Source organism: Cyanistes caeruleus, chromosome 3 (genome assembly GCF_971803275.1).
Source record: "Cyanistes caeruleus chromosome 3, bCyaCae1.hap1.1, whole genome shotgun sequence".
Taxonomy (NCBI): Eukaryota; Metazoa; Chordata; class Aves; order Passeriformes; family Paridae; genus Cyanistes; species Cyanistes caeruleus.
In genome coordinates, this window is record NC_141703.1 from 98,513,130 (window position 1) to 98,528,190 (window position 15,061).

A 15,061-nucleotide genomic window follows, 5' to 3' on the forward strand; every position below is an offset into this window, starting at 1 on the left:
AATATATTGTTTTATTATTGCAGTGGGCTTGGGGAAGGGTAGATTTCCACATAAGTGTTTTGGAGGTAAGCAGTAGATTACAGTGAGTTTTACTTTGCCACCAGACTGAGCCTATCAAGACTTTTGTTTGTAAGTAAGCAGAGTAAGTCAGGAATAAAAAGAGGTTTGATTTAATCAGGAGTAAGTACATTGTCCTCACATTATGCAGGAAAAAGGTAAATCAGCTTGGTGATGGAACAGTCTGTTTATGCACATAGACATGCTATACTGTGAGAAAATGAAATTTCCAGACACTGAAGCCAATCAGCACTCATTCACCAAATTTTGTTCAGAGTGTGAAAATTCAAGAGGCTTTCTTGTTTCTAAAACAATGTGTGTTTTATTGGAATAGTTGAAACTGACCCTAATCATTTGAAGATCTTGTTGCTGAACAAGTGAAACTCTAATGATGTGCAGACGGTGCCAGTGATGGGCTTTTGTCTGCACCCTTCATCAGCTGGGGTTTCTTCTGTTTTCCAAGAGTGGCAATACACTGCTGTAGGAGTTTCTGAAGAGAAATGTCAGAGATAATAGAGGTGCCAGGAGCTGTAGGGAGCCACTGTTAATGTTCAGTGAGAAACTGAAAATGAAAAAACAGTGAAGAGCAGAAAAGCCTTAAAAGAGAGTTTGAGAGTTTTGTTTAAAACCATTTATTTTCAGTCAGGGAAGCGCCTTGGCAGTTCCTGAGGCACTGCAACCCTCTTGATGGGTAACCTAAGAGCAAAGTGGGTGCCAGAGCAGGCTAAAGGGAGGTGGGTATCAGCCCAGGCAGAAGTGAAGAAGAGGTGAGAAGCTTATGTGCTGGGAAAACCTTGCCCTAAATCCATGGATGAAATGCTGGGAAGTGCTGTGTGCACAGGTAGTGTACTTGTGGCTTGGTTGAGCTGCAGCTTTTGGCTCCTACACTAAAGTGTCCTGATTTTGGCTGGGGTACAGTTCATTTCTTCCTGATAGCTGTTAGAGCATTGTGTTTTGGATTTAGTATGAGAATAATGTTGATAACATACTGATGTTTTCGGTTGTTGCTATGCAGAGTTTCTGTTGAGTCAAGGACTGTTCACATTCTTACAGCACACCAGTGAGGAGGCTGGGTGGGCATGGGAAGTTTGGAGGGGACATAGCTGGGACAGCTGACCCATGGGATATCCCACATCCTATGGCATCATAATCAGCATATAAAGCTGGGAGAAGAAGGAAAAAGGGTCTCGAACATTTGGAGTGATGGAACCCCGCTTTCCTAGGGGTTTAATTCCTTTGCTTTGCTTTGTACATGACTTTTGCTTTATCTATCACACAGTCACTAATTTAATACATGTTTTCCCTCTTTTATGATTCTCTCCCCCATCCTGGGTGGAGGTTGACAAGGAACTGGGGGGCCTGAGTTGCCCAGCAGGGGTTAAACCACTGCACAAGGGAAAGGAGTTCTTACTGTAAAGCCACCCAGTGCTATAATATCTTAAAAAAATTGGAATCCTTTGTTTGACTCTCTGCTTGAGTTCTGAATCACTGTTTCTTCTGGTCGTTAGTGAAACAAAACTTAATTTGGCCTGGGCACTGTAGAGATGAAACATGATTGGTACTGCTGTATACATTCACTTCAGATGACTTTATAAATCCCAGATGAAATCATTTTGCTTCGTTCCAGACAAGGCAGAGCGTGGCATGTGCTCTGTAATGAGAGTCAGCCTTGCTGGAGGCCCTGCCTAACCTCATCTGAAAGAATATGATTTCATGAGAGCATATATACTGTGGATTTTGAGCTGCTTGTTATGTTAGCTCATTAATTCATTGATTGTTTCTTGGTTTTGCTCACAGTGGAAAGTTTTTAAAAAAGTTCTTTTCCCCTTCAAATCCAATTATTGGTAAGTGATGACTTCTCTGATCTTTCATCCTCTAGGAAGGGAGATGTGTAATGAGTTCTCAAACCTAAAATGAAACCATATAAATATTTAACCTTAAAATGGTTATTAGCAAACCCAGGTATTCACCAAATTGAATAAAAGATTGAATTTTTAATTGCATAAATTAAATCAGCTTCTTTCTTCTCTTTCTAAATCCTTCTCTTTCGGCTGTGCTCTCCTTAACGTTTGTCACATTGATGAAGTGGTAGCTGTCACGTCATGAGATAGGAAGGATGCGGTTTTGGTGATCTTAGCCACAAATCAGTAATATTAGAGACACAGGAAATGCAGTGAATCTTCCTGTCTTTTTAACCAACTCTTTGTTCTGTCTTCTAATTCCAAGTTGTCCATGTTTTGTTTTTCTGTTTAAAGATACGGTGACATCTTTGTTGTGGACAGCTGTGAAATGAGCGTTACTTGTTTTCTGTGTCAAGTTGAACATGGCCTGAAAAGTTTTTGGTTCTTTTCTGGGGACCTCTGGGCACAAAGTTCAGTATTTTTAATAGAGATGACACAAGCAATATGCCAAGGTGTCAGCATAGTGGCAGTATGAACTGGATTTGTGTCCTGATCCTTCAGTGTTTGGTCTGCAGAGAAGTGGGAGAGCTGCTGTCGCCTCTTGCTGGGGTCAGCTGTGGGTCCAGGGCAGTCCCCAGCCCTGTTCCAGCAAGGCTGGGTGCCTGGGATGCTATACAGCCTTTGGGTTTGAGGGTCTGAGGCAGGCTGGAAGGAACTGGGGAAGGGGTCTGTCCATGGGTTGGAAGACAAATAAGGTAAGAAGGACGGTAAATGTTTCATGTCAATAAAATAACCTTTGGAGGATGAAAATTTGGTTTGAAAAGCTCTCTGATGCCCAGGTTCTTTCCCATCAGCTGGAGAATTTCAGTCCTGCTGTGCTGGAGAGCCTGGACATGTGGGTGAGTCCCTTCAGGAGCTGCAGCACTCTGGGGAGGCTTCCTGTTCTCTGCTCCTTGGACAGTAGTGCCATTTTTGGGGAACCGTGGATTGTGTGGTCTTGGAGGAAGCTGCATCTTGCTGTGAGGGGCAGGATGTGCACAGTGGGGTTAAAACTTTCCTTAGGACTGGGAAATGACCTCTACAGAGAAAGATAAAGCATTGCAAAGTGTGGCCAGCACAGGGGGGCTCCTGGGGGAACAGAGTGACAGGACAGGGACTGTCCCCCCTTGGGAGAGCAGCTTGTGTGGAGCAGGAGAGGCAGGAGCTGAGGTCAGAGAGAAGGAGCCTCCCTCTGCAAGGATCAGCAGCCAGCTCCCTTCTCCCAAGGCTGTCCTCCCAGGAGAAGAACATGAAAAAGCATGGCACAGAAAGTCTGTGCACCACAGACCTGCAACCATGGGGCTGTGATGACTGCAGTTAATTGAATAGGTGGCTTGTCTCTAGACAGCCCCAGACATCCGTCTCCATTCTTCACTTGGTTTTCTGACATGTTTCTATTTGCTTGTCCAGAACTAAGCCCAGGGGTCCTACAAATGGTCACCATCAATTTTGTCACTTGATGCAATTTTTAAAATTTTTTTCTCAACCTCTTAGAAACATATCTGTATTTAAAAAAAAAATCTTTTAATAGAGCAACTCACTAGAGGTCTTCTATTTGGATTTAGGTTTAATTTTAGTTTTTAGTGGCTGGAATTCAACTCTGGCATTTCTTTTAAACCAAGTCTCTCTTGTAGCCATATCAATTTTCAATTTGATCTTAAATAAGTTTTCAGGATTCCCTTTGTGTTCCTAGTCTGGCTTCTTTGGAATCTCAGAAATCATTGCATGCCAAAACATTTTCTTTGTTTTGGATCACATACCTGGTTTTGCATAGGTTTATTCATGATTGCAGGATGCTGGTGTTGCGTGGGCTGAACTTGGGCTACTGGCTTTCCAAATAAAGTCGTCAGCAGTGAAGTGCAACCTTGTTAGTGATTTCTTAAGGAAGCCACAGGATTACAGACAAAACTCAGGAGCTGTGACCAGTAATTGCCCCTACAGAGTCAGGATCATAGATAATGGCTACTTATCAAGCCATTAGTATTATGTGTACTTCTAAATGGATAAACCAGCTGCAGACAGGTTTGGCACTTTTTTTTTCACAGTCACCATATTAAACATGGTATATCCTTTCCAAATATCTTTTACATATTTCTCTTTGAGTTGGCTCTGGAAATTTTGCCGTAAGAAAAGCCAGTTGTGTTCTGTATTATGCACTCGAAAAATGTTCCCAGGATACACTTCTTAACACAATGACTCTTTTTGTTCTATTTTTTTCTTTATTTGCAGGTCAAAATTTATCTGGTTCATTCAAATTAATGTAATTTTAACCATCCTGTAGAAGAGAAATATGATGCCAAACAGAAGTAACCTCTCCTCCTTCCAGAATGCTGGATCAGGTAATCAATTAAAATGAAGTTTGTTTGTAATACACTGAGATCTTTCAGAATTTCTAATTGAGTTTGGCCCTTTAATTCTCCTGACACATGGGTAAGATCAGTGCTCTGTTCTTATTCCATGTCTAACTCCATTTACCAGGCAGAACAAGGCCACAGCTGGATATGCTGCAGACAGCCAACCCTCCCCCATCACTTTAATGCCTGTCTGGAACAGATATCAGTGACCCCCAGCTAAACAGCTTGGGAAAGGAAGAAAAGGAATGAGGGAGGGAAAATAAAATTTAAAAAAAAAAAAAAAAAAAAGAAAAAGGAAGAATTTCTTTCTGTAGCTCCAGGCAGCAAATACTTTGCTAAACAGAGGACCCTTGTGCTGAGCATGAAAGCTGGATCTGACCTGGATGTAGGATGGGTTCACGGCACATCACGAGCTGAAGCTTCCATCCTCAGTCTCTATAGCTGCATGCAAAGACAGCATCAGCCAGGATGTGTAACACATCTTGGCATATTCATCAAGTTTCTGCTCAAACATTACCCTAAAAATAAACAAAACGAGCAAGATCTGGTTGGTGGGAAGCAGCTATGGTTGATTTAATCGTGTGCTGTCGTCCAGTTGGGATTTAACTCTATGATTGTGGGCACTGTGGTGCTGGAAGCAAAAACACAGAAGAACTGGCATGAGTGATAGTAGAGAAAAGCTGGAGTGGCTACAGAAAGGTATCATGACCTTTTCTTACTGTTCTTGCTTGGATTTCAAGTACAATGAACCCTTCACTGCTGTGGTGAACAGGCATGAAAGTTTCCATGAGCTAACTTGTTTTTTGGCAAAAGCATCCAGTCTTTGAAGGATTAAATGTGCCCTACTGCTATTGCAAGGGAGTAATGAACAATTATTAATGTCCCATTAATATGTCTGCCAAGCTATTTATAGAGGAGCCAGTGAAATTTATGCAGAAATATTTGAACTTAGCTGGGTTAGTTAAGGTTTGGACAGTACAATTTTCATATGAAATGAGATTTAAGAGAGTTTTGGAGATAGTTTTAAGAGAGATTTGGAAGAGGGGAGGAGAACAAGAGACTGAGATGGAAATTATGGTCAGTTCCACAATGAAAGGTTAAGTATAAAAGGCATATACATTGTGCTTTACATCAGGGCTCTTAAATAACTTCTACATCATATTCTTCTTGCTTAAAACATCACTAATACGATGAATGTTTGATTTATCCAGATGATGTTTTCTTGTCCTGACAAGAGTTCTCTTAAATTTGGGTCACATTTATCCTTTTGTCCATTTGAACTTCATCATTGCTGTTATCAAAATTTATGAAAATAGCTAAAAAATGTCAAGTAAAATACCACAATATAAGAAACTGCAGTTTCACTGCTCAGAGTGGTAGAGAACTCAGTGGTTCAAAGTGATTCAAAGGCAACTTAGGTAGCTGTATCATCATAATAAGTGTGTTAAAATTATAAATATAATATAAGTCCAGCCATAATTACAGCCAGCATAAAAATATTAAATTCTGTATAGTGGTGGACTTGAGGTTCAGTTTTGAAGGTGCAAGTTAATGCTTTTGGCCTCTACCAGAGTTTGTAATTAACAACTACTTAACCAGGTCCACTATAGCCAAGAAGTATTTTACTTTGATTTTCGTGTTTGTGTCCCCTCATGCTCCTTCTATCTTCTGCCTATTCAATTCCATTAGTAATGATGATTGCATTTGTTCTCAGAGTTTTTTTCCTTAATAACCAAGGAGCAGCTGTTGTTGCACGCCTGGGTGTGCCAGGAAGCCTGGGCAGCAGAGGACTGCTGATGGACAGTGGTGAATTCCATGGTGTTTCACCTTCTTAGCAAGGAAGGTTCCAGAAACCAGGAGCCCTGTGAGGAATGCACTGCCACCTTCCACAAGAACTGAACCTAGTGATTCTCAGTGAAACCAGGTCATATGAACTCTGGTGGCGGACAGGAATCCCAAATTCTGTCTCTTGGTTCATACAATTGCCTGAAGCGGTACTTAGACTAAAGTATTGTCTCCGAGGACATTACGGGCACTTTACACATTAGATTTCCCCACTGAGTGACAAGCTGAAATTCAGTTTCTCATGAGGATGCTGAAGTCACAGGTGAAATGTGACTGAGCCAAGATTAAATCCTAGATTTGACCCTTATTTTCAGAAACAGCACTTGTGGCAGTGCAGTAACTGACACTCAGGAGTGCTTTATTAGTTCAGAGCGTAGACTAGGACATCTCAGGAGCTGCTGTAAATGTTAATGGTGTCATTTCTACATCAGCTGAGGTCTAAGTGGAAGCCTGCTGGGGGTCCTGTTTATCTCCTGCAGTAACTGGCACTGTCAGGAGCTGAGTTCTTTCTTTGCTTTTGGCAAAGTGGAGCTCAGAACTGTGTGCTAGAGCTTGATACATGATTGGGCAATAACACCCACCACAGCAAAGACTTTTTTGGTCTATGCTTTCTTCCTGAGTATAAATTAGATTTATGGAAAATCATTAGGATCTGTAACCTTCCTCCCAGCAGTACTTTTAATAGTCATGTGGTTTTGTTGTTTTGAATGAAGTTATGCAGCCTAGCATTCTGCTTCCTTAAGGTTATCTTTTAACCGAAGTGCTCTTTGCAGATGTAGTTACAGCCTTATATCTTTGAAGCAATGAGCTGAAACACCTTTAAAAAGTGCCTTGGTTTTGTACTTTCCTATTAAGCTTTGCAGGACCATCCACAAAGTAAGCAGAAAGGTGACAAGCTCCTACCGAGCTTTAAACTGAGCTCACTAGTGTAATGGGGCTCAGATGCACTAGCTGAACAGATTAAAGGAAGAGGTGATCCATAGCAGTGTCTGTTTCTGGCCCTGGGAGACCTGAGCTGGAGTTCTTTACTCTGCTGTCTGCATTGCATATTCTCCCTGTGCCTCAGTTCCTCAGCTGTAAAACATCAGGACAATAATTCTTCCTTACTTCACAGATATCTCAAGAGGCTCAGGATTACAGGGGCTGAGCCACAGCCTCCTGCAACGGATAGGACAACAAAGAAAGAGTCTAGCCTCTCTTCAGTTGTGTTGCTGATTTTGGTATGGTTTTGTGCCTCTACCCTTTCTTTTTCAGTCTCCCATCTTTTGCAGAAACAGATGGGAAAATTGTGCATCTCCTCCTTTGCGTAGTGATCTGAGACACATTTACTACAAGCGCAGTAATTATTGAAAAAAGTGTTCACGTTATTTTGCAGGCATGCACATGCAAGAGGCTACTTATTTGCTGATTTTTTTTTTTTCTTGTTTTTTCTTCTTTACAGATTCCAGTAAGATTATGGCAGACTATAGCCACTCACAAAAACAGATGGAATTACAAAATGCTAGTTTGGGAAAGGGTTCTGTGGCGAATTCCCTTGAAAATGGTCTCCAGGATATTATGGAAAACCTCAACACGAAGAAATATTCATCAACTCTTAAATTTAAAACAAATGGGGACTATGCTGGCTCTTACTTAACCCTTTCACAACCTATGCCAATTAAACCTAATCCTTCCACCAGTGGTAAAAATACACACTCTATTAACAAAATTCAAGGAGGCAAGCAGTTCCCCTGTGAAAGCCCATATCTTCCAGATAAAAGCATCTCTGTAAAGCATTTGGGTTCCGTATCAGGCATGTCTCCGTCACTCAGTGGGTATAGTTCAGGAAGGACAGATTTTGACATGCATGCCAGCAGAGAAAATGAAAAATCCCTTGGACAGATGGATAAGTTTCACTACTTAAAGTACAGTCAGAGAAATAAATCTTATGACAACATCTACTTCCCAGGAATGCTGGAGTCAAAGAAGATCTCAGGCTCTCTTCTGACTATGTGGAATGGAAGCTCGGGGAATGAGCTGGTGCTTTCACCTGGTAGCAATTCTGGAGCAGCCAGCATGCCTTCTAGCCCAAAGCAAGGCAGGAGAATGAATGCTGAAAACAGTCTGGCCCTTCACATAAAGCCAGTTAAGTACAAGGATGGGATGATGGAAACCCTGGGTTCACGGCCTAGGAAATATTCTGGTGGATCCCTAAGTCATATGGGAATGTACAGTCGTTCCCTACCCAGACTTCATAGATCAACAGAAAACCCACTGGTGCCATTAAGTTTGCCCCCCAGAAGCTCTCTGGGTAATACTAAAAGGAAAAAACTTGGAGAAAAAGATCTACCTCAGAATGCTTTTGATGCTGATAATTATCTGAATTTTTCTTCTTGCAGCTCAGGGGTTTCACCACGTGCAAACTCTGTCTCTGGGAGTAATCCCTATGTCAGTTCAACTCTTAGTGTTCCTGCAAGCCCTCGTATTGCTAAAAAAATGCTTTTAGCACCTTCTTCCCCATATCTCCTGGATGATTTTGATAGACTTGGACTCTCAGGAACAAGTCCCAGTAGTTCTTTCTCCCCAGTGGATTTTGACAGGTCATTCTCTGTCCGGAGAAACCTTTCCACCAGTTCCATGGAACTTGATGACCCAGATCTGGAAAGTTACAGACAGACTCCCAATTCTCTGCAGACGTCGATGCGAGAGCGGAAGAACAGCATTAGCTCAATTTCAGGAAGGGAGGACCTCATGGACTATCACAGGAGGCAGAGGGAAGAGCGACTTCGGGAGCAGGAGATGGAACGGCTGGTAATTTTTCTCTTCTTCTTAGTTTTCTGTGATATTTAGCATTTGAAAAACACCCATCCCAGGTCTAGCCATCAGGAAGGTACAGCAAAGGATAAGCTGCTCTGTTTTGAAATTCAAATGCAGCCTGCTCCAGATACCTTGTTTATTCTCACAGTCCATAAAGCTAATGCTTACAAAGTGTGCTGCTTAGATAGACAGTAGCATTCAGCCACCCTGAAAAAATGTTGGAACCCATGTAAATTGTGTTCAGTTATCCTGCAGGCTGTGTTAAAACGTCTGCATACATAAAACCCACAAATTACACCACAGGGATCCTGCAGGACTTTTTGTTTTAGATGATGGCACTGTTTTGTGGTAAGTGGGCAAAGAAAAAGAGATTCTGCTATAAACTGCTCAGCCTTGTGTGCTGCAGGGTCGGGTATACATTGGTGTGGGCTAAACAGCCATCAGCAGAGTTTTTTATGCTTAGTTTTAATTTTTTCTTTCTGAGCATGTTCATTAGAGTAGATACTTCCTTGCTTCTCCCCCTCCCAAGATGGAGAGCAGCAGAGGGGGACAGTTTCTCTCTTTGTCTCTGTCAGTGTAAAGCAGTGCATGCCTCAGCTTGGGTTTATCTAGGTAGTAAAATATAATTTATGTGTTACTGAAACAACTTGTGGTTAGGAAAAGTGAAAAGGTCTTCAGAACCCAGAGAGATGTTTGAAACAGTTTTGTATTGAAACTGTCTCTGGAAGAACACATAACAGCTCTTCCAAAGGGTTTTCAAAGTGGCTTTGGGACTCTCTGACCCTGTTAACATGCATTCGTATTTTATCATCCACATAGAAACAGAGGTCATTAGATGGGCCAGTTGGTATTTCTGAGTCTTAAATTTGAGACATTAACTTTACATTTGTGTGCTTTCATTCATAGCTCATGAATTTGACCAAAATGGCAGTACGATACTCTTAAACCTGTCTAGTTTGCATACAGACAGCAAGCCTGCAGGAAAATTCACCTTCTGGGCAGACTTGGGGTGAAAATCCATGGGGAGGATGGATGCAGGGGTAGTGGGGATGTGGGAGAAGGGGATGCCTGACAACGACCACCAACAATGACCTGGTGCCTGTGAAGGGCCACAGTTCCCATCTTCAGCCATACCAGTGAGCAGGTTCACTGAAGAATTGTAACCCAGAGAAACTTCTCCCCTCCCCATCTCACCTGTGTCCGTGATGTAAATTGGTGAGGAGCCTATTACACAGGCAGGAGTCTGCCTTTCCCCCCATTCCACTGATCACTGTAGTTTATAAGATAAACACTGGTGTTTGCAAGATGAGAAAAAGTTAGTCTTTGCCTGCTCAAAGGCTGTAGTGTCGAGGCAGGCACTGCTCCCCCCCAACTCCATGAGTGTCAGGGCAAGTCTACCCCTGCCCTGCTTTGCTCCCCAAAACCTCTGCTGGCTCCCCTTGAAGCTGCAGCTTCTCTGCAGCAGGGACTGGGTTCCCTGGGGCAAGAAGGACCAGCTGTGAGTGAGATGGTTGGGTGGCTTAGGACAAATGTTTTGGGAAACATCAGGAGAAAAGTTGTTTCTCCCTTTCTTGCTGCCTCTGTCCTGCCATTCCTTTGCTCCTTTCAGTAATCTCTCTAGTCCTGGTGTGTTGTGTGTGTAGTGATTGCTTCTTGTTATCAGAAGGTTTTGCAGGCAGTGATGCAGTAAAACCTGAGATAATCAGTCATAAAAGCAACATATTTGTATTTCAAAGAGAACAGCCTTTTTTTTTGTTTGTTTGTTTTGTTTTCATTATTATTTGTAGTGAGAGATGAAAGATACTGGGTTGTTTCAGTATTCAGTGATCCTGATAATCATTCTGGTTTTATATTTGTATGAAATGGCTACATTCTCACCCCTCAATATTTTCTCTTGCTCAGCAATACTTCCTTCAAGTCCCGGTTCTTCAAAGAGAGAATTTGCTTACTGTTTTTACAAAGCTTTTGAAAACAAGATGATGTTTTGTGTATTGCATATAATTTGAACACGAAGGATTTTCCTCCTGCTTGAGTACATCTTATACTCAAGATACTGCTCCATACCTGCTCTATTCTCCATTTGCTAGAGCTATCTGGTAGAAGAGTGAAATATCAGGACAGTGCCTCCTTGGTTTGAGAGTCTGCAAAATGGCATAAGCAAATTTCTAGATCTCTTGAGAAGTAGAAAGATAGATATTAAAAAATCCACACATCAGTTCTTTGTATATTAGGGCCTGTCCTGTTCTGGTGTTACTTTGTCCCTCTGCGTGGATCCCTGTCCAAAGGATAGTCAAGGATCTGTCCAAACAGGGTCTTTATGTATCCAGCCAGAGCTTCCAAAGGAAAATTTTATCAGCCCTTGTGTACTGACACAGGCGAAGGATCCATGCCTGCTCAGGTCTCTCTTTTTTCATGGGGTTGGGGAAGGTATGAATAAAAACCCCAACCAAAGAAGCACTCATGGATATCAAAACTGGGTGCTTTGAGCTTTAAGTTTTGTGTAAAAGCACAGGCTGAGTAGCTGGGAAGCGAATGGCAGGGGGAATGAAGTCTCTGTGTGCAAGTATCAGGAATTTCCATACTGGGTTTTTGAAGCATGGTGGGGAGAAGAACAGTAGTAGGAATACTCAGATAAGTCCATCAGAAAAATAACATGCTTTTTTAGAGGACTAGACTGCTCTGTGGCCCAGATAAGAAGAGGAGAATATCTTCCTTTGCACCATCACTGCCCCTGTAACTATTCTGCTGGCACAGAGTGGCTTGAAAATGTTCTATTTGATAGCTGATACTCACTTCCGGATTTTTTTTGGTAGTAAAATCCACGCACTCATTGCAGTCTGACCTAGTATCTGCCCTTGAACTCTTCTGTTTACTTTCACTTGTTTACTTTTTCTTTTCCATATAAATTATTCCATGATTTCTGCTTGTGTTTAGTTTGCTTTTAAGTGTCAGAGGCTCCTCTGAAAGTTTGCGTTTAGAGCTGCTGCTGCAGCCTGCAGATGACAACAAAAGATCTGCTGTCATTGCCCAAAGAAATAATCAGAGATAAAAAACAAAAAATGTACAAATAGTAAAAATATGTAGTTTTTTTTTTTCTTTAATTGTTTAAAAGTCCAAGTTTTAATTTGTTCCTGTGCACCAAATACAGAAGACACATATGTACTTGTGCAGGATTTGGTGTTTTTTCTTACCTGTTTCTTTAGATCTGCTGTCTGTGGCTGGGTTCACATAAATCAGCTGAAGACCGGTGCCACTTTAGCTTTGCCAGCCTGTTCCTTTGGTTTGAGGAGCAGGGGGAGCTGGCATGCTCCCTGCTGCCATGGCTCTGGGGGCTGATGGGCTGTGGGAGCAGCTGGGGCAGCCCAGGGCTGCTCCTGGCACAGGCAGCAGGGTCACGACCTGCTTCGGCTTCCTCTGCAGCCCAGCTGACCGGACATCGCATCCTGGCATGGGGATGTTTACACGAGCTGCACACAAGTAGATACTGCTGACACTAACCCAGGAGCCTTATAAACAGGGGAGGAAATTACTGCTGTGATCTGATAATGTTCAATGTGATTCAGTTAGCTTCTTTTCTTTTTTTTTTTGTTCTTTTTTCTTTTTTCTTTTTTTTATTATTATTCTTTAAAGATGACATCTCACTTTTTTATTCCTATCTGAGATGAAAGTCCAATTGTGGTCGCTGCTGGAACTAAAAAAGGCTCTTTTTCTTCAGATGATGGGGTGGTTGGGAGTGGAACTGCACAGGTAACATCATTGGGTTGATATTAAGGGCCATCTGTTTTCTTTTATAGCCGCTTGTTTAAATAGCACTGAAGTTTTCAGTGCTGATTTTTAGGCAGTACAGTGTATTTCCTCTAGATGGTGGTAGGTAGCTAAAAATAAGATGTGCAGTAGGTTCCTGATGCCTTTCATTGCCCAGCTGTCTGTAGGGATCTGTAAACATGCATAAACATTGTTAATAAAGTTTTACTAGATCCAGGATTTGTACTGTGAGAGGTTTCAATTTATCAATGCCTGAATTAGAAGTAATAAAATTCAAGTGGATCATTCCATAGTCCACTTTGTCACAGTCAGAAAAGCACTGCATTTCATTAGTTTATTCAGATGTAGGGAATAGTACAGAATATCCCTGTGCCTGGTTTGCATTGATGCCTTGCAATTTGGTAAGATGTGCTTATGCAAAGGGAAAATGAAATTAAACTATTTTGGAGATTTGAAGATGGTACTGCTTTAAAATCGTGGTTAATAGAGCTTATGTAAATCTTCATGTGGTCTGTGCAAAACCTCATATACACGTTTTATAAATCTATATTGGCACTGTGTCTTTCTACAGATCCTTTAATCATAAAATACCCAAGCTGTATGTAAAACTGTGAGGGATTAGCTCTCAAAGGAGTCCCAGCCAAGCAGACAAAGGCTAGCTTCAAGGTAATTTTTTTCCACCACTAGTATTTGACAGTTTCTACAGAGTTACAGAATAGCTACTTAACATCATTTAGTTTTGTAATTGAACAAGTGCTGTATAATAGGATGAAACCCCCTGCAGAATATTACTAATATTGATGACTCCATAACTTTCCAGGAACATTCAGTTTCAATTGTGTCATAAAACATTTCTGTGGGGTCTTTAATAAGTCAAAATCTGGATTACATACATTTAATTTTTGCAGCTATGTATATTATGCAAATTAACACTGTGGTCTGGGAAGAAATCAATCCCAGGAGACTTGTTCTCGTTTACAGAACTTAAGTAGTGCTCTGGAAGTCTGGTCTTCAGGCTCCTGCCCTCAGTGTGGTTTGAAAAGGAGAATCTGCATAGGTACTACAGGGACAAAAGGGCTGAACAGTGCTGTTATTTTGGCAGCCAGTGGCATTCCCTCAGGAGCAGAACACGTGCCTCAGGTACAGGAGCTAATTCTTGGAAAGTCGTGCTCAGCTCCTCCCTGCAGGCTGTCTGTATTCTGTGCCACTGCTCTCTCCTGTTTTTATCAGTCCATTTCTCCTGTGCCTGCTCTGGAAGGGAAGGACAAGGCACAGGTGCTTCTCTGCTGTGACCTGGGGCTCTCCACACCCCTTCCTGTGCAGGTGTCTCTGCTGTCACAGCTGCCTCTGAGAGAGGGACAAGAAATGCAGGTGCTGCTTCTGTGCTGCTGGTGGTAGCTTTGGAGCTGAAGCAATAACCCTGGGAAAACGAGGGCTGGCAATGAGAAAGCAGTCTAGTCTGGAGTGAGAAACTGGTGGAAACCGAAGGGAAGAGGAAGAGCACTTGAAGCTTTCCTCTGTTTTGATGCTGCACTTCTCAAAGCAGATTTCTCAGTCTCTTCAGAGCCGAGCTCCTTCGGGATTCTCCTTCACGGGGAGCTCCGTTTATCTCGGTTCTCCAGGTCAGGAAGAAAACTCCAAAGCCTGTTAGGATCTTGTTTCTTGTGTTTATTAGGATGTTATCACAAAACTTGGCAGGCCTTCCCAGACTTTCTGCACAAGTCAATTCACTATAACCTGGCTCACTTTGGCTCTGAAGGCACAAAATGGCCTCAAACCACACAGCTGTTTCATCTTTATATCCGTTTTTACCTTATTAACAATAGACATGTGTATTGTTTTTATATATTAACAAATACGTTTTCTATATCTACTTACAGAACTAAAACGGCAACTAACTTTCAACCAGTCACTCTTTGTGCTTCTAAAAACTGCAGAATCATGGAGAAGAAGGAAGAAGGAGAGCTAAGAACCACACCCTTTTTCCTCCATCTTTACTCCATGTATTAAATACTCTAAAATCTATATTTTTTCTTCAGTGACATACTAAACATTATACTGCTTTCTACTTAATTTTTTTATAAATCCTGGTTTACCCAGGGATATTTGGAAGCCTTTCTGTCAGTGTCAGACAAGATTAATACCTTTTTGGAGAATAGGACAAACAGAAATGTTTCTCCATTTCTGGATTCCTGCAACACTTGGCAAACTGTTCTCAGACCCAGGTCAAGTTTATCATTGAAATAAGCTCCTTAGAAATGTAGGAAAGAAAGAGAAAGAAAGAGAATAGCCTCTCGTCCATGA

The 15,061-nt window shown here is 41.8% G+C and overlaps 1 protein-coding gene across 24 annotated transcripts in view; it reads left to right on the top strand.

Moving 5' to 3' along the window:
* The window catches only part of PHLDB2 (pleckstrin homology like domain family B member 2), a 66,776-nt gene that overhangs the window by 6,158 nt on the left and 45,557 nt on the right, over nucleotides 1–15,061 (top strand). For 18 of the 24 annotated variants that reach the window (XM_086883293.1, XM_086883291.1, XM_086883304.1 and 15 more), the window contains 2 exons: nucleotides 4,227–4,336; nucleotides 7,638–8,986. In XM_086883293.1, the coding sequence (XP_086739419.1) occupies nucleotides 4,288–4,336; nucleotides 7,638–8,986 (1,398 nt within the window). In that variant the 5' untranslated portion in view covers nucleotides 4,227–4,287. Of the gene's footprint in view, nucleotides 1–4,226; nucleotides 4,337–7,310; nucleotides 7,417–7,637; nucleotides 8,987–15,061 lie in introns of all 24 variants that reach the window. The other 6 variants (XM_086883299.1, XM_086883308.1, XM_086883307.1 and 3 more) reach the window with 1 other exon arrangement.